Raw genomic sequence first — 18,832 nt, 5'->3', positions numbered from 1 at the left:
AAGAACAAACTCATTTGGCCAATGGCAAATGGTTGCCAGCACTGAGAATTGGGTAGGCAGGAAGGAGAGTGGGAATGGAAGAGGCTGTGAATAAGCAGGGCCAGACTGTGTGCGCCAGGCTTGGAAATGTGGGCTTTATCCAACACACACTGAAGCCCCAACTGGAGCATTTTTTAGTGAGGAAGCACAACGACAAGCTTTTCCTTGCAGTAGAACCAAAAGCATTACTTCCAAAACTAACTCCATGCAAGTGACCATTCTGCCCTGCTCTCCTCAAAAACAGAGCAAAAGCCTGCCAATTTGCTCGTGATTTGTTTCTGGCAACAGACTTGTTAAGTGTGAGGCAAAGAAAATGATGACGTCATGAAAGAAAGGGACTACTTGGACAGGATCATGACCAGAAAGGCGATAACAATGAAAAAGGAGATGGCACAAAGCATCCTTGCAAATTTCTTTTTTTTTTTGCCTTTTTATCAAATCACTGTGAATTACAACGTCACAAAGATATTTACGACTGAGTTTCAGGTGTATATTATTCCAACACCAAACCCTTCACCAATGCCTACTACCTCCTACCAATGTCCCCATTTTCCCTCCTGCCCCCCCTCCGCCACCCCAGCCGGCTCTGTGGCAGGCACTTCCCCTCCCCCATGCCCTAGTGCTCCCTTCCCTAACTTATCCCCCCACTCCTTCCCCAGTGGCAAGCTGCCCGCTGAAGAACAGCTCTCCTGCCCTTTGTTTCTACTGCCATTGGGCATCTGGTGTTCCCCTGCAAGGTTTGTTTTTATACCCTACATATGAGAGATATTATTCAGAGTGTGTTCCTTTCCCTGGTACCAATTTCACTCCACATAATACTTCCCAGCTCCATCATGCTACAGCAAAATTACACAACTTTAACCTTCCTTATGGCTGAGTAGTATTCCACTGTGTCTACAGCCATAGATCTAGTCATCTGTTTGTGGGTTGTTTCCATATTTTGTGTCTTGTATGTAGTGCCCCAATGAACACAGATTCAAATGCAGGTGTCTTTTCTGCTTTGTGCTTTTGGGTCCTTGGGGTATATTCCTAGGAGTGGAATTGCTGGGTTATATGGAAGCTCAATTCCTAGCTTTTTGAGGCATGTCTATATCATATTCCAAAATGGCTAGACCATTTGACACTCCCACCAGCAGTGAATAAATCCCTTTTCCCCCACATTCTCACAAACACTGGATGTTGTTCTTTTAGATGAGTGCCAGTGTCTGTGGTGGGAGATGATAACTTAATATTGTTTTGATTTACATTTCCCTGATGGTTAGTGATATAGAGCATTTTTTCATATGTTTTTTAGCTGTTGATTTTTTTCTTTGAAGAAGTTCCTGTTCATCTCTTCTCCCCATGTTTTTGATAGGGACTGATTTTTTAAATATAACTGGGTATTAACTCTGTTGAATGAGTTGTGGGTAAATAATTTCTCTCAGCGTTGTGGTCTGTCTTTGTATGCTGGTCATTGTTTTCCTTGAGGGGCAGAAGATGTTTAATTTAATGTAGTTCCACTTGTTTATCTTTGCTTCTACTTGCTTAATCAGTGCATTTCATCCTTAAACATGCCTCTAGCTTAAATGTCATGCAGAGTTCTGCTTATATTTTCCTCTATGTAACTTATGGATTCAGATCTGATATCTAGGTCTTTAATCTATTTTGATTTTGCTTTTGTGCATGGCGTTAGAGCTCTAAGTTCACTTTTTTGGCATGGGGCCAACCAATTTTTCCAATATCACTGTTGAAGAGACTCTCTTGCTTCCACTTTATGTTTTTTGCTCTTTTCTCAAAGATTAACTGACCATTTACCTGAGGGTCTGTCTCTGAATTTTCTACACCATTCCACTGATCTGAGGGTCTGTGCTTATTCCAGTACCATGCTGTTTTAATTACTACCACATAATACAATAGATCGAAGTTGGGAAAAATGATGTCTCCCATGTTGTTTTTGAGGAATGTGTTAGCTATTTGAGGGGTAGGGGTGGGGCATTTTTCCATATAAATTTCAGGAGAGTTGATCTGTTTGATTGAAAAAATGTCACATCCTTGCAAATTCCTACCCCAAATAGTGACATGGTAGCACTCAAGACCAAGAAAGGCAATTTTCTGAACAAAGCACTAGGTATCATAAGAATGAGGAAACGCAACTATACAGGTGCCTTTACAGCCTTACCTCTGACTTTCTCTTAAAGAGATTAATCAGCAGTGAGATGACAAATCAAGCATGTCAATGGGGAGGGGAGTTTTATGTTATACAAAATTAGGGGATGAATTTACAGTCATCAAAAACAGAGATCTCACTCTATACGAATCCCAATCCCTAAGTGCTTGCAGCCTTCATGCAAATAAATCCTTTGTTGCTTGGGTGAAATGCAATCGCCTCGACAGAAACCACAACAGATGAGCTGACCAGAGGCGGTCATAGGAATGTCCACACAAGTAAAGCTGGTCTTCCCTCAGAGTCCCTATTGTGGTAGCTGGCAAAAAATTCAACAAAGTACTATACGGGCATAGAAACAGACTGCCCAGTGGTGCCAGTGTGATCTAATTTGCTTTACAGAGGAAACTAAAATTCTAGTCTAAAATCGTGGCACACAGAGGAAAGAAAACCGTGGAGAGAACAAAGGCAGCAAGTGTAGATGAACAACCCTTACTGCCTCCAAACTCTCAGGCACAGCTGACTCGCATGTGGACAGACAGGCTGAGGAGACTCCGAGGATACCTGCGGCTCAGGACATCAGGGAGCAGAAGACCCTCTACTTCCCATCGCTAAAGCCCACTCACTCACCAAAGAAAGGAAAATCCAAACACAGCCCTTGTCCAGAAGCCCTGAGAGTCTGGAAGGTGATCTTTGGAACAACTGAGTCAGACTGTCTGGGCAGATCCCAGGTCCCAGCCTAGACAATTCCCACCAACTTCCCTCACTTCCCAAGTGACTGGGTGGCCCAGGCACCAGCACCCTAGCACACCAAGGAAGCCTGTGGTGACCCAGGCATTGGGGCTGGCAAACTCTGTGGACTCTGAATTAGGACTCTGAGCTAGCAAGCAGCTACCCTATGCTCTCAGTTGGGGCTACTCGGGAGGTATTTCCCAGGTAGATTTTGGGCGCAGCTCTCTGCTCCGGGAGCAGACGAGGATGTGCTGTCCACTGCTGATCCCCTGTACGGATCACAATGCTCGGAGCACTGTAGGTGCTCGAGACAGATGGCTGCTGAAAGAGACAACCATACAGATCTCAGACATCTGTAAAGAAGCTGTCAAAAGTATGCAGGAAATCTGTCTTGGTTCTATTCTTCTATAGGTTAAAGGATGTCAAGGAGGGCTCAGAGGCAGCAATATTACAAGAACCACCTTCTCGAACATATTACCTGCGTTTGTGTTATGTTTCTTGATAATCCACAGGTTGTTGAGGTCCTTGTGCAAGTAGGTGGTGACCTAGGGGGGCGCAGGGGAGGAAAGTGGGTTGGGAGAAAGAATATCATGACTATCATCACAGTGGGCCACAGGACAACCAACTACAGACCAACATGGCCTGTTGCAAACTCTTCCAGATTTTCCAACCCCCAACTCAAGAGGGCCACATTTTTGGAGGGTTCATGTGTCCCAAGGGAGCTTAGAAGGAGCAAACCCAGAAAATCTAGTCTAGTACCCAGGGGATGCTGATAACCATTACGTTATACCCACCATGCACTGTGCCGGGCACTACACTGGGGTCTCTGGAGCTAGCAATCTGGGAGCAAGGAAACAGGAGGGAGGCAGAGCACACGACCCAGCAGGACAGACTCTCACTGGGCTTGTGAAGAGTGCTGAGAAAGCCTCTCCTAGGAGGCACCTAGTTCAGGGCCAGGCTGAGGCGGGCCCTGGTGTTCAGAGCCCAGCGACACTGGGGTCAGCTAGAGGAGGGAGAGAGGTAGAAGAGTGTTTCAGGTGAGGGAAGCAGCATGTGCCAGGATGTGAGGAAGGAAAGAGAACGGTGGCTCAGTCCTGGCCAACATGGGGGCACGGAAGTTCACCGACCTGCTGCTGGCGAGCACCGATGCCCTCAGGGTAGAGGTGCACGTGGGAGTGGAGATAGCCGATGGCCATCCGCAGGTTCTTTACCGTGATCACAGAGCCGTAGGCCAGGTCTAGGAGCAAGGAAGACAGGGGCGGGGTTAGCGGGCACAGCGTGAGACGCTACCCGACTCACTCAGCCCCTCCCTGGGCCCACACTGCTGCCTGCTCACCCCGGTGGCGCCAACTCAAGAGGGAGCTCACTGTGAGTCTAAGCGGCCCTCCCTTGCTCCTTCGCTCGGCGGCTAGGAAAGAAGCTGGGGTTTAGTGCTACTCTCAAAGCACTATACGATTAGGAACAACTTCTTCGAAACAGGTCCTCCTCTATGTAATAAAGAAGCACGACTCTGTCTTTATCTGGAAGGTTCCCCAACACATATTAGACTGACAGACTACTAAGGCTGACTTTTCTCTCCTTTTGTGCGCTTGGCTCTGCCACCATATGGAGTAGAGGCAGTCAGCCGCTGCTCCCTTACGCCCCTTTCTCAGCCCTAACCACCCACCGTGGTGCTGGGGCCTACTCCCGGATCTGCGGACAGGGAAACATGCAGCTGGGGGCCAAAACAGGTCGGCTGTACACAAGGCACATGCATCAGCCCTGCGCTCACTCTCAGACCCCTCTCGCTGGGTCTCTCTCCCACCCTGTCACCCACAGACTGAAGTAATACGTTCTGTCAGACTTGCCTTCCCATTTATCTCCCAGACGACCTTCTGCCCTACCACCTGTGAAAAAGATGGGCGGCACTCACGTTCGGGGATGGAAGCGTTATAAAGGTTGTTTCCAGAAAGGCGGGCCTGGAAGGCAGAACTGAAGAAGCCGTCGCCAGGACCACTATGGAAGGAGCAATGCAGAATCAAGTTAGCATGATGAAAACTGATTTCCCAGGAGCCCGAGAAGGGCTCTGCTACTTTATAAGAAGTACCAGTGAAACAACTTGAGTGTCCAAGAATAGATGACCGGAGAAAGAAACTATGGGATATATACACCACAGAATACTGCTGGGCTGTAAGAGGAGGTGAAATTGTGCAATGTGCGGCTACGTGAATAGAACCAAAGTTAGTCAGAGGAGAGGGACAGATACAGAATGATCGCTCTCATATGTGGGATAATCAACGGTCAAAGACAATGGAACCTGAGGACTGGCTTACAGAACTGGGCTTACCAAGGAGCTAAGAGTCTGGGAGGGGCACTGTGAGATGATGGAGGAGGGTGTGGGGGTGGAATACTGTAGCCACAAAACACTGTCACTGTAAACCACAGAACTCCAGGGGAAAAAATGTGGCAGCAGTAGGGTATTATCAGTCACAGTGATAGAACAAAACGGGGGTGTGGGGCAGAATCCCAAATCAGCCACTTACTAACCAATGGGCTTTCTTATCATTTAATTGTTGCTGGTGTTTTAGGGCCACACCTAGCGGTGATCAGGACTTACTCCTGGCTCTGCACTCAGGGATTATTCCTGGCTGGCAAAGAGGGCCATAAAGGATGCCAAGGTCGAACCAGGCTGGCTACAGGTAAGACAAATTGCTCCAGTCCTTAACCAAGGGGACTTTCTGATTATTCCTAACCTCATTTAGTCCCAATTTCTTATTTATGAATTGCTTATTTTTTATTATTACCTTTTTTTTTTTTTTGCTTTTTGGGTCACACTGCTGATGCTCAGACATTACTCTTGGCTCTGCACTCAGGGATTACTTTTGGTGGGGCTCGGGGGACCATATGGGATGCTGGAGATCAAACCTGGGTCGACCACGTGCAAGGCTAATGCCCTACCCACTGTACTATCGCTTCAGCCCCATGAATTACTTATTTTTTAAAAAAAATTAAAACATGTTATGATTAAATGAAATCGTAATATTGACATAGTTCCTGACATAGGCACACCATTACTCATTGATGTACTCAGCACAACAGCTAAGAGATAGAATCAACCTAGATGTTCAACAACAGACGAATGGATTATGAAGAAGTGAATACATACACAACGGAATACTATGCAGCTGCAAGGAATGATGAAATCATGCAATTTGCTGCAACATGGTTGGAACTGTATGATAACATGCTGAGTGAAGTAAGACAGAGAGAAGAAAGACAAGCACTGGATGTGTTTTATTCACGTATCTGTGGAATATAGAGTACTGGATGAGGAAATATACTGTAGTAAAGGGGGATGCTTAGATCATCCTTTTTTATATTTTTTTATTTTTTTAATTTTTTAATTAGTGAGTCACAGTGAGGGTACAGTTACAGATTCAAACATTTTGTGCTTGTTTTTCCCTCATGCAGTGTTTGGGAGCCCATCCCTCGCTTAGATCATCCTTGACCCCCGTGTTTAGGAGACAGACAGAGAAGGAAAAAAATCAAGGGGAAAAAAAGAGAAGTAATCAGTTAATAGGCATCAGTGATATGAGTGATGGATATAGCCAGATACTCAAAACACAGATTCAATAGAAATGAAAACATGAAATCTAAGTGGCAGCTACTGAAATTTTGTAATGTGCCTGTCAAGTTGACAGGTGGGGATAGAGTGGGGGTTAGGCTGGGGAGGGAATCTGGGAACACTGGCAGAGGGAAGTTGACATTTGTGGAGGGATTATGTTGAATTACTGTATGCCTAAAACGTAACTATTAGTAACTTTTTAAATCATGGCTCGTTAATAAAATATTTTTTAAAATATTGAACATAGGGACTGGAGCAATAGCACAGTGGGTAGGGCATTTGCCTTGCATGCGGCCGACCCAGGTTCGATTCCCAGCATCCCATATAGTCCCCTGAGCACTGCCAGGAGTAATTCCCGAGTGCATGAGCCAGGAGTAATCCCTGTGCATCACCAGGTGTGACCACAAAAATAAAAAATTGAACATAGCTCCTGAGAATTAGAAGCTACTCATTTAATGGAAGCTGCAGGGGCAGGAGCAATAGTACAGTGGGTACCTGCCCTGCATGTAGGCAACCTGGGTTCAATCACCAGCATCCCCATGACTTTTTTTGTTTTGTTTTGTTTTTGGGTCACACCCGGCGATGCACAGGGGTTATTCCTGGCTCTTCGCTCAGGAATTACCCCTGGCGGTGCTCAGGGGACCATATGGGATGCTGGGATTAGAACCCGGGTCGGCCGCGTGCAAGGCAAATGCCCTACCCGCTGTGCTATCACTCCAGCCCCGCCCCCATGACTTTTTAAATTAGCATCCTCACTCCTTTATTCAATGACCATCAATCCCAGGAGTCCACACCTTGGTCTATGTTTAGGACAAGGCACTTTATTTAGGGATAAAGGATGGTTTGGCTAGTAGAATATTTTTGTTTTTCTTCAGGTCAAGCTTTTCAGAGTCCTTTGGTAGCACAAAATAGTTCAACAGGCTAAAGTACCTGTTTTGCAAGCAAGAGACCTGGGTTTGATCTCTGGCAAAGTGACATCCAAGCAACAAGCCAGGAGTAGTGCCTGAGCAGTGCTACATGTGGCCCCCAAACAAGCACACAATGGGTGAGAGCGAGAGTAGAGTACGTAAGGTGTTTGCCTTGCACACAGCAGACCCAGGCTCGATTCCCAGCATCCCAGATGGTCTTCCGAGCACCACCAGGAGTGATTCCTGTGCCCAGAGGCAGGAGTTTAACTACCCCTGTGCATCACTGGGTATGGCCCCAAAACACCCCCCCCCAACAAAAAAAGAAAACAAAATATAGGAATAAACAAAGAATTGAAAATTAAAAACAAAAACCAAAAAACCTGGATCCCTCCCCCCTACCCTCCAAACCCCAGAAACTCAGTGCCCGCGTGGCTCAGAGGCAAGAGGAGGAGCAGTGACGAGCTGCGAGGAAGACTGGCCCTACCTTTTATTCAGCACCAGGAAGTGGACAGCGAAGGTGGCCGTGTAGAGCGCCAGGGGCAGGACTATAAGGCACAGGATGCGAGCTGTGAGGTGTTTCCCCATCGTCACCTGCAAAAGAGCATGCAGCGTGCTGAGCAGGTGGGCCTCCACTTCCCTACACCTTGTCTGTGCCTTAGACGTCCACTGCCACTTAGAAGACATAATCATCAAAAAATGGAACAGCTCATGCCCGCAAGAAGGAACATGCTTTTTCTTCCCATAATCACCCACCACCCAGCCCTGCAGGGGGCTAAGCGGGTAAGCCCTGCTGTGGGTCATGCTGTCACTGTACTGCAGACAAGCCCTGCTGACACCTGCTCCTGTCACACAGCCATTCTGCACTCCCGCACGGCCCCTGCTCCCTGGGCTCTGTAGACCCACCCTCCTGGAGGAACCGCTCCTTCTTCCAATTTCAGGCCTCAGCTTCCCCCCAGGAGCCTTCCTGCAGCTCATGGACTGGGCTGGCACTCCCTCAGCTCTCTCCTGGCAGCTGGTGGCCGGCCTCTGAGCTCCTGCTCATTGAGTTCTCCATCTCCATTCTCCCTAGAGGCCAAGAATCCTGTCTACTCATCTGAACATTCTGAGTTTCACACTAAGTGATTTGGCAATCGGCCATAAATGAATGAGTTTTCTGGAACTTTGGTTCTGAAGTGGTGGTGAAGCATCACAGCATAGTTGCTTGGTCCTGTGTATTTCAAAACACATAGCCTCACCGAAATCTGAAACCTACATCTACCTCTCACCTTGGGAATGTTATATCCTCTAGGTCTCCATTTCCTCACTGGAAAGAGAGGGTAACAGTTACCTACCTCACGGGATGGTTCCAAAGAATAAGTGAGCTAATGCAGGTAAAGCAATGGGCATTATGTGTGGCACGTTTGTAATAAGTAGTATTGTAATAAACCCTACAGGGCTCTCACAGACCAAAACTGGGGACCCTAAGAGAGGAAAGGAAAACTGCTCGTTCAGACATCCCTCTTATTACTTACGGTTCCAAGCAGTCTGCCATGTAACTGGCATGAGCCCACCTGCACAAAATCCCCTGGCTGGGCAGTTAATAGAGCATTAAAAAAAAAAAAACAGCAGGAACTAACCCTTGAAGGAAGTCCCAGAATGTCAGTCCTCTCTTCACACCTCTCCACCCTTGGAGTCATGGCTCCTTCCCTGTGGCCTCCAGAGGAGGGCAGCCAGACCCAGTATATCCGAGACCTGGAACATGCACTCAGCTGCCCGCAGAGGCGGAGAGAGGCCACGGACTCTGCTGAGGAACAGCAGGGCACAAAGACATTTTTAAAAGCTCTTGGGTTCTTACCAGTGAAAGACTGAGATCCCCAAACAGGTGCCAAAGGTCGGAAATGGTGTTCCACCCCACTTGCAGGATGATAAAGAGGCCAACAAACTTGACCCCCAGAGCACCAGCCAGATTAATGCCAGTAAGACTGAGCCAGAACCACCAGGGAGCAGAGAAGGGCCTGAAAAGCAACAAGACACAGTGAACGGTTTGGCAGCTGGAGCCACTCAAAATCACGAGCAGCAAAGGACAAGGCCAGAGATGGCACTGGGAGGCTCGTGGTACTCTGTCTGGAGGGGTCCCACCTCAGGTTGGTAGCATGGTTCCAGAGGGGGTGCTGTGTGACATGTCTGAACAGGAGGAAGCACAGCGTGAGGCCAGGAGGGGATTTGGCAGGGGAAGGGAGGCTATATTTTCCTGGCTAAGTGCAGGACTTAAGGGAAGCAAGAGGTGATTCTTCAGTAGAGACTGGCCCAAGGGGAGGGGAAGGAATGCCAGGAAGGCCTGCTGGAGAGAGTGCTCTCCTCTGAGGGACACTGGAGGCCTTGAAAACACCAGCATTTACTACGTGCTTACTGTAGGTCAGACACTGCTGCATTGCAAGTACTGACGCTTTAATTTCATGAACGCACAGCAAGCATCTCTTTTACAGACAACAGAATCAAGTACAGCTTGGGAAGCAAGGCAGCTAACCACGGTGGAGCACGGCTGTCACCTGGCAGCAGGCCCAGGCTTGCTATGCAGCAGGCCCCGTCCACCAGGGCTGCCTCTCCTGACAGAGTGAATGCTCTGCAGTGAGTTGGTGCCTCTGTTCCACCAGCTCCTACACGGTGTACTTACAGAGCCCAGTGTACTGTGTGTTACACAGCACACACCCAGAAATGGCACGTGGCAGGTGGCAAAGTAGAAGATAACCCAAGTCCAGTACAGGCTGGTAGTCACTGGGCTGGGCTGATTAATACAAATGGTTCAGTAAGCTTGGCTATGGGAGAAATCAAGCTACCTCTTGGGAAAGCCTAAGAGGCGCTAGCTCGTTTGGTCTAAGCAGAGTGAATTACTACCCGACTTTCTCAGGGCTAAAAGAATAAAGGATGATGACTATTCTCAAGGAAAAGCAGGTTCTCCCAAACAGCTTTAGAACTGCCAAGGCATGCAGGGATCTTCCTGACTGGTAGGGACCACCCAAGTCAGCCTTCATATTCTATTTTTCTGCCCCTGCCCCTACCCTCACCACCTCTGTATTCTTCAGCAGGGCTGGATGCAACCAATGAGGGCAGGGAGACACAGTGGTCACCAGCAGCCTCTACACCGGTGTCCTCCCCAGTAGAATGGAGGAGAAAGGACAAAGTTCTTCAAAAGTGTCCAAAACAGCATCAGCACTGAGGGCGTGCTTCTAAGATGGTGTGCTGGGAGAAGGACTCCCCATAATATCCATGGGCGTTTACCAAATCTAACCTAAGTATAAAAACAACATCGACACGGGCTGGAGAGACAGTACAGTGAGTACAACATTGGCCTTTCATTCAATCTGGCACCCCATATGATCCCCCTGGTTTTACCAGGAGTGGTCCCTGAGCACCGAGCCAGGAATAATCCATGAGCACCACTGGGTGTGGCCCAAAAGTCAAATAAATAACAATGAAACTTAAAAAAAAAAAAAACACCTGGTATTTTCTTAGTGTCATGTAAAGCAAAAATTTTAAATACTTAAAAAAAAATTTAAATCGATTTTGGTGGAGGGCTGGGTGATAGTATAGTGGTTAGTGTGCATGCCTGGCATGCACCTGACCTGGGTTTGATTCTCAGTACCCGTGGTCCCGAGTCCACTGAGGGTGTTCCTGAAGGCCCCCAGCAGCAGCCAGGTGGCCTGAATATCCCTGGCACCACTGGGCCTTGCAGTGGCGCATCCTGGGACCAGCACTGTATCCCTGGTCCTTGCGTCGAACTGCTGGCCTGGTTGGCTAAGAACTGCCAGTAGTGTCCAGGACCTTGTGAGCACCGCTCGGATGGCCCAATGAAAGACAGACTAAAAAATCTACTCTTATCATTGAAAAGAGACCATCTAAGTTTAAAAAAAAATCGTAAGTACCCTTACTTTAAACTCAGTCTCAAGACCAGTTCTCAGAGCACCCTTCCAGTCCCTGATCCTTCTTAAGTCCCGGAGCTGCCAGCTCCTAACCGCCTTCCCCACAGACCCCACGGACAAATGTCTGACCTGTTGGTGCAGGAGTTGTACTTGACCATGCTCAGCATGGAGGCCATGATGAAGAACATCAGGATGGGGTCAAGGAGGATGTACTGGGACAGAGTGAGGCATCCTGTGTCTGCAAAGTACGAAGGCAGAGGTCAGAAGTGCACTCAGAGATGCCATCCACAGAGGGAGGCAGTAAGAACTAGTCCCTTCACTGCATCTAAGTATTTGTGCCTTTCTGGCCGCCAAGTCATCGGGCAGGTAAAAGGCTCTAGCTCTGCAGAGCTCCCAAGCCCAACAATAAGAAATAAGATCTTGGGACCACAGAGATGAGTACAGTTGGGAAAGGCACTCGCCTCGCACACAGACAATCCGGATTTGATCCTTGGCACCACATACATCCCCTGAGCACAGCCAAAGTGTGATCCCTGAACACAGTACCAGGAGTAAACCCTGAACACAGCTGGGTGTGCCCCCAGCCCCAAGTCTGAGAAAGAAAAGGAACAAGTTTTCACACTGTCTCTAGAACTTTAGAGACTCCAGAACTGTACTCAGTTAGAGCAGGGATTCTCATCCTTTTTCTAGACTGTAGCCCCCTCAGCCCTAATTTCCTTCCTGTGTCCCCCACTATTTTAATGGTTGGCCCCTAGTCTTGTGTCATGGTCCCCTAATACGCCCACCTGCAATATCCACAAGAGCACTGTCTCATAAGCACATCCCCCCCACCCCTGAACAGGCCAAGAGGTCTACACAAGGAAGACACTCAAAAAAGAGTTGTTGGGGCTGGAGCAATAGTACAGTGGGTAGTGTGTTTGCCTTGCGCGCAGCCAACCCGGGTTCGATTCCCAATATCCCATATGGTCTCCCGAGCACCGCCAGGAGTGATTCCTGAGTGCAGAGCCAGGAATAACCTCTGTGCATAGCCAGGTGTGACCCAAAAAGTAAAAAAAAAAAAAAAAAAAGAGTTGTTAAGGAAAGAAATAGCACAATGGAATGAGCGTGGGCTTTGCCTGTGGAGGCCTGGATTTGATCCCCCTCATCAAATAAAGTGCCCTGAGCACTGCCAGGAGCAACTCCCAAACACTGCCTGCTTGATATGGCCTAAAAACAAACAAAAAAAGTTGGTGAGTGAAAATTAATAACTCAAAAGAGTAATTGAAGCAACCAAAAAAAGGTACCAGTCTCCCAGAGAGTCTCTAATCTTGCAACACATCTGTCAAGAAAATCCAGAATCATTCCCAAAATACTCACCAAACTCACTTAAATTTAGATTTCTAAATTTTGAATTCTAGTCTTCTTTAATTGATAAGTTTTATCATGTCATGAATATACTACAGAAGAACAAGGCTAGCAATAGAATCAATTTCTTTTGGCGGCGGCAGGGGCCCGCGGGGCACACCTAGCAGTACTCAGACACTACTCCAGATAACTCCTGGCAGGCTTGGGGAGCCACATGTGGTGTGAGGGATCGAACCCAGGTTAGTCAAGTGCAAGGCCCTACCAGCTGCACTACTGCTCCAGCCCCTAGAGTCAGTGAAGAAAATCCACAGAAAATATCCAAGTTACCATTTTGCTACCACCCAGTTACTCTTAAGGCATCGACCCTTACATACATTCAGTTAAAATTGGTTTAAAAAATGCAAGGGCCGGAGCAATAGTACAGCAGGTAATGTACACACAGCTGACCCCTTACATACAGCTGACCCCTGGCATTCTGTATGGCCCAGAGGAGTGATTCCTGAGTACAGAGCCAGGAGTAAGCGCTGAGCACCGCTAGGTATGACCCCCCCACACACAAAAAACAACAACAACAAAATGCTGAAACAGAAAAGCAAACTAATTTTGGTAATAACCTAAGAGAAGCAGAATTATATTTCTAAGCCTCTAACACACTGTGCGCACGCACACACACACACTCCTACTATCTATTACAAAGTCAAACAAATGTGGACAACTTTGAGCTAGTCTATGCTCTGGGATGATCCACACATTCTCCCTTTCAATAATAAAAAGATTTGCTACATACAGGAACACACACACATACACACATGTGCTAGTGTTTATATATAAATATATATATGTTTTATATATATATAAAACATACATATATAAATAACATACTGCTAATGGCAGAGACTCTCTTGCCCGCACGCTTGGCTGTCTTCCCCGGGGCCCCTCGGAGGGGATGGGCTCCTGCTTCCCTCCCCACCCTGAGCAGAGCTCCTGGTGGCCGAAGACCACCAGAACCTAGCTACAGCCATGCTCGAGGCTCCTCTCCACACATTCGAACGGGCCTCACGCATGAAGGTACTGGCAGAGGAACCCAGGTGAGTGTAATCCCATGAATGGCCAACATCCAGAGACTTAAAAGCGAGCTCCCAGAAGCGATATCTTTAGCCTACTTCTCCTTTTGGGAGAAACTGGCAAGCTTCTGAGAGTTTCCTGCCTACAAGGGACAGCATGGAAAGCTTCCCATGGTGTATTCATATGCTAAATCCAGTAACAAGCTGGATCCCATTCCCCTGACCCTGAAAGAGCCCCCAGTGCAGCATCACTGGGAGGGCCAAGTCGAGAGAGACTTCTAAGATCTCAAGGAAAGGACGAATGAAGTGGTTACTGAGCCCACTCGAGAAATCGATGATTAACGGGATTTCGTGATCGTGATCGTGACTGCTAATGGATGAGTTTATAATATATTTACTAAATTCTGAAGTTACTTGAGAGGCGGGCCCATAGACAGAGTTCCACAATCCATCACAGTGGCAATCTCCCAGAGGTATGCATAAAACAACCTACCAAAGATGAGGAGGGCGGCAGTGAGCACTGCTGCTGGGAGGGACTTGGATAGCTCCAACACAGTGAGGTAGGCGAAGGGGATCAGCAGGGAACCGAGGAATGCACAGAACTAGGAAAGGAAAAGAGGAGCATCCCAATAAACAACCAAGCAATGTAGCAGGGACCTCGCTGGTGGGTGCAGAATCCCCATGAAGACATGCCATGTAGCCTGAAATCACCTGAATACATACAAGTGACAATGGGGTGTTTCTACTAAGCACCAACTTGTCCCCTAACATGAACTCGCCAAGTTCAGTCAGGTCAGATGACACAGTGGCTTAAAAGAGCTCTCAGGCCTGGCTGCCCCGTCACTGACAGGCACGACCCTGAGAAGGATATAGCTGTGCCATCAGTGCACCATAAAAGGGTTTCTACCGCAGAGTGTTCTCTTTGAAGATTAAATGAGCTAAGGCTTTGTGGGTTTTTTGTTTGTTCATTTGTTTTGCTTTTTGGGTCACACCCAGTGGTGCACAGGGGTTACTTCTGGCTCTGCACTCAGGAAGTACTCCTGGTGGTGCTCAGGGGACCATATGGAATGCTGGAATTCGAACCTGGGTAGGCCGGCGTGGAAGGCAAAAGGCCCTACCCGCTGTGCTATCACTCCAGCCCCATTTGTGGTTTTTTCTTTAAAAACAAAAACAAAAACAAAAAACAAAAACAAAACAAAGTACTTGATAAACATATGCTTCTATTAAGAACTGGAGGGTTAGTTGAGAAAAATCTATTGAAGGTGCATTACCATTTTAGAGAATCCTAATGTTATTTCTTCTTTGGCTCCTTTCTTTAATCACACCAGAAATCACTATTTAGGTTTTGGGGCCACAGTGCGTAGGGCTTATCCCTGGCTCTATTTCTCTGGTCCCCCAGAAATCACTCTTTAATCAATTTATTGAAATTTTGATTTTTGGAAAAGGGATGCTTGACACCTCTGTATCTGGAGGACTGATTTTTGTTTTGTGTCTTTTGAACTACCAGTCTTCACCTGCGCTTACGTAGCATGTGCAACTGGATGGAGGCTGGGCTCAGCTTGACCTTGCTATGAAAACTGAGAAGATCAAATGTATCAATCTATCTTTCGTGGTCCTTATCTGGACCACCAAAAACAGACTGGTCCTGGGGAATAACAATTCTCACATCTGAGTGTCTCATGTACTGACTGATTGATTTTGTTTTTTGTGCCACACCTGGTGATGCTCAGGAGTTTCTCCTGGCTCTGCACTCAGGAACTACTCCTGGCAGTACTCGGGGGGATCGTATGAAATCCTGGGATTGAAACCAGGTCAGCCACATGCAAGGAAAGTGCCCTACCCTCTGCACTATCTCTCTGGCCCTGAGTTGTCTCTTTTACACAATAAAATCCAATGGGCCTAATGTGAAAGAGAATGAGGCTGAAAGATTTGACCTTCTGTTTCCACAACAAGGTCACGCTGACTCCAGCCTCTATCCAACTGTATACACTACATGGTGTTCAACGTAATTTACAAGTCATAGGAGCATTTCAGAACACGGACTTGTTCAACATGGTAAGAAATGGCCATACAGGTCAGTCATCAGAACAACAAAGCATGCACCATTTGTCCGAAATGCTTCGGTTTCCTCAAGGAAAAGAACTTGTAAATTTGACCTGTTCTGAGTCTCCACGTTGGACACCACTTTCACAGGTTTCATCGATATGGGGCCCCCCAGTATTGCACTTTTAGGCACCACCAGGTTCCTTCAGTGCCAGCACGGGTGTATCAGGGAAAACACAGGGGCCGCCCTTAAAAGACTGGAAAACTCTACGTGTTTGAAATCTTCAAGGGGAGAGTTAGGAATCTGGGGAGTGGATGTGAGAAAGCTGCCAGCGACTCCTGGGGCCCAGGCTGCTCTCCACCCTGATGTCGGCTGCCTCCTGTGAGCGGGAGCAGGGGACGGTTGGGCTTGCTCCTCCTGGGCACTCTCTGCCCTGCAGCTCTGAATTCCACGCCAGGCTCTGTGTCAAGTATCTTCCATCCCCCGCAGTTCCTTTGTTTGGAACTGCCACCACTCCTGGTGTGACACTCTGAGCGGAGCCCAGGCCTCGGGCACTGTTTAGCAGGGAGCCTTACTGCTCGCATCCCCAGGTAGCTGTGATGCTCATAGCTGTCCCCCGGCTTCTGGAACAAAAAGGTGCCATCATATCCACTCAAGTAGCCAGCAAGGCCTATCAGCATCTGAGGAGAGAAAGAGAGCGAACCAAACGGTGAGAGAGCTCGGCCAAAGATCCCTCCGTGGCCTGCACTTCCAGCTGCACTCCGCCTCGGGCCCCCCTGACGACTGTCTGAGGGAGCTGCTGGGGGAGCTTTCAGCTCTGCAGCTGCTGCCGAGCAAAGGGGCTTTGTCTACAGATCACACTGGCTGAAACAAACCCTCTCTGTGTTAAGGCCAAGTTCACAGGAAGAGCTCCGAGAGAACCGAAGGAAGGGAAAACTCCCACAAGCTGCAGGGCAGCACCAGTGGCCACACTCCCCCCTGCCCCCAGGCTGCTCTCCTTCCCCGCTGTGAAAGTGTGGCACAAATGGGGGATGCCTGGGAGACGACCCCTGAAGGGAAAACTCACATTCTAAGTCAGAATGAAGAAGGAGGAAGGAAAAGGTGGCGCAGGAGCTTGACAAACACTGGGAACGGAGGAAGGGGAAGAAGGGGAAAGAGGCATCCTAGACATTTCCCCAGAGGGAACAGTACCAGCAGGAAAACACGCGACGCTCAGAGGCTGCTATGTCCCATCTCCCATACTCTGAAGGAGTGAGCCCTGAGCGTAGAGCCAGGACTAAGTCCTGAATGCCACCGGATGTGCCCCCCAACCAACCAACCAACCAGACACCAGTACCCACTCAGCAGGGCTGTTGGGGAGCTTGTAAGAACACCAAGTGAGCAGACTGCCTTCTGCTTCGGGGATACCACTCTCGTGAATGGGAGAGCAGCAGCGTACACCATCACTCCTTCCCTAGACCCCTCCAACTCTGAGACAGGGCTCTGCTGCCAGTGCCCTCTCTACCCCTCCCGTGCTCAGGGGCCTCATCCCGCACCCCTTACCCAAGATCCAGAGCTTCCCTAAGCTCACCCATCACAGATCACCACCCCCACCTCTGCCTTCACCTGCCAGCATGCCATGCTTCAAGGTCACTCTCAGTCTGACCCATCCGCCTTCTCAGAGAAGCTTGTTTTAAAAAAGTTAAAAGAATTTTGATGGATGGCATTCTATTTGTCATCCCTATGAGATAGACAGGTCAAACAATGTGTTTGAAGGAGGGGAAGGAGAAAGAGGAGTTTTCCCCCTGATGAGCAATCAGCACGCATTTGCTAAGTAGGCACTGTGCAAGCTAATCCTCCTATTTCCTCATTTCAACTGAGAGAAAACTCACATGCCCTGAAATTCACTGTGTTAAAAGAATACAAATTGGTGTATTTCAGTATATTCACAAATTTGTGCAACCATCACCACAACCTAATTCCAGAATATTTCGTCATCTCAGGAAGACAATCCATACCTATTTATAGTCACTTCCCAATCAATTCCTACCCCTGCCTGAGATCCTGGCAACCACTAATCTATATTTCATCTCCATGGATCTGCCAATTTTGGAATTTCAAATAAAGGAAATCACACAAAATATTTATCATTTGTGTCTGACTTCTTTCACTTAGCATGTTTTCAAGAATTGCCCAGGTTGGAGCATCTATCAGTACTTTGTTCTTTTTACAGCTCAGTAATATTCTAGTGTAGTGATATACCCCTCTTTATTTCTCCACTCATTGGTGGATGAACTCTCTCCAATTCTGAGAAAAAGAACACACACACACACGCTAAAAACGCCAAAGATTTTTCTGGCGTTTCAAAGCAGCTGATCTGGAATTACAGAGAACTTTTCCTACCAGCCTAAGAATGAAATCCCAAACCAAGTCTTCCTACCGCAGCCCAGTTAGATAGCTCAGCTCACTCTCTACTCACCTTTCCCAGAGGCGGGTGCACATCAAAGAAAAAGGTACGGTTGATGTAGTAACTTCCCATTTTTCCAAAGTGAGTTTCATCCCAACTACAAGAAAACCGAAAAGAATAGTGATTTTAAAATTATTGTAAAATCTAAAGAGCTTTAACAGAGCAAGGTTAAAATTATTGTTAAAATGAAAGCCTTTGAGTCAATGATGAGAACATTTAGATTTTAAAAAAAAAGGCTGTGACACAAGTAATCTGAGGAAGCAAATATGCTAGTCAAAACACCTGTCACTCTTTTGTGGGAGATCCTAACAAGAATAGTAAGTCTGTTGCTGAAATATTGAAGGCAATCAAAACGGTAGCCATCTCTCTAGACTAAACTAAGCTATATCCCCACGCCAGCTGAGAAGAAATTTTCTTCTTTCTCGGGAAGAAACGCGGCATGTCGTCAACTACAGTGTGATGTCCATTAAGCAAACAGACCTGGTGGCGTGGGAATGGGATATAAGGGGAAAAATTATGTACATGGAACAGTGGGACGCTGGTGGAATCTCGAGCCGGAGCCGATACCAGCGCAAGACCTTCGGTTCCAGAAACTGCTTCCAGACACTC

At 47.7% G+C, this 18,832-nt stretch overlaps 1 protein-coding gene across 2 annotated transcripts in view; it reads right to left on the bottom strand.

Moving 5' to 3' along the window:
• POMT2 (protein O-mannosyltransferase 2) overlaps positions 1-18,832 on the bottom strand; it is a 40,802-nt gene that overhangs the window by 14,513 nt on the left and 7,457 nt on the right. For both annotated transcript variants that reach the window (XM_004610228.3, XM_055131218.1), the window contains exons 2-10: positions 18,236-18,320; positions 16,353-16,457; positions 14,227-14,335; positions 11,455-11,563; positions 9,261-9,420; positions 7,911-8,017; positions 4,827-4,909; positions 4,042-4,151; positions 3,393-3,459 (exon numbers count right to left, since the gene is read on the bottom strand). In XM_004610228.3, the coding sequence (XP_004610285.2) occupies positions 3,393-3,459; positions 4,042-4,151; positions 4,827-4,909; positions 7,911-8,017; positions 9,261-9,420; positions 11,455-11,563; positions 14,227-14,335; positions 16,353-16,457; positions 18,236-18,320 (935 nt within the window). The remainder of the gene's footprint in view (positions 1-3,392; positions 3,460-4,041; positions 4,152-4,826; positions 4,910-7,910; positions 8,018-9,260; positions 9,421-11,454; positions 11,564-14,226; positions 14,336-16,352; positions 16,458-18,235; positions 18,321-18,832) is intronic.

The sequence above is a fragment of the Sorex araneus genome, chromosome 3 (assembly GCF_027595985.1).
Source record: "Sorex araneus isolate mSorAra2 chromosome 3, mSorAra2.pri, whole genome shotgun sequence".
NCBI classification, from domain to species: Eukaryota; Metazoa; Chordata; class Mammalia; order Eulipotyphla; family Soricidae; genus Sorex; species Sorex araneus.
Note: the sequence above shows the minus strand (reverse complement) of the source record. Positions and strands in the feature narration are given on the sequence as shown.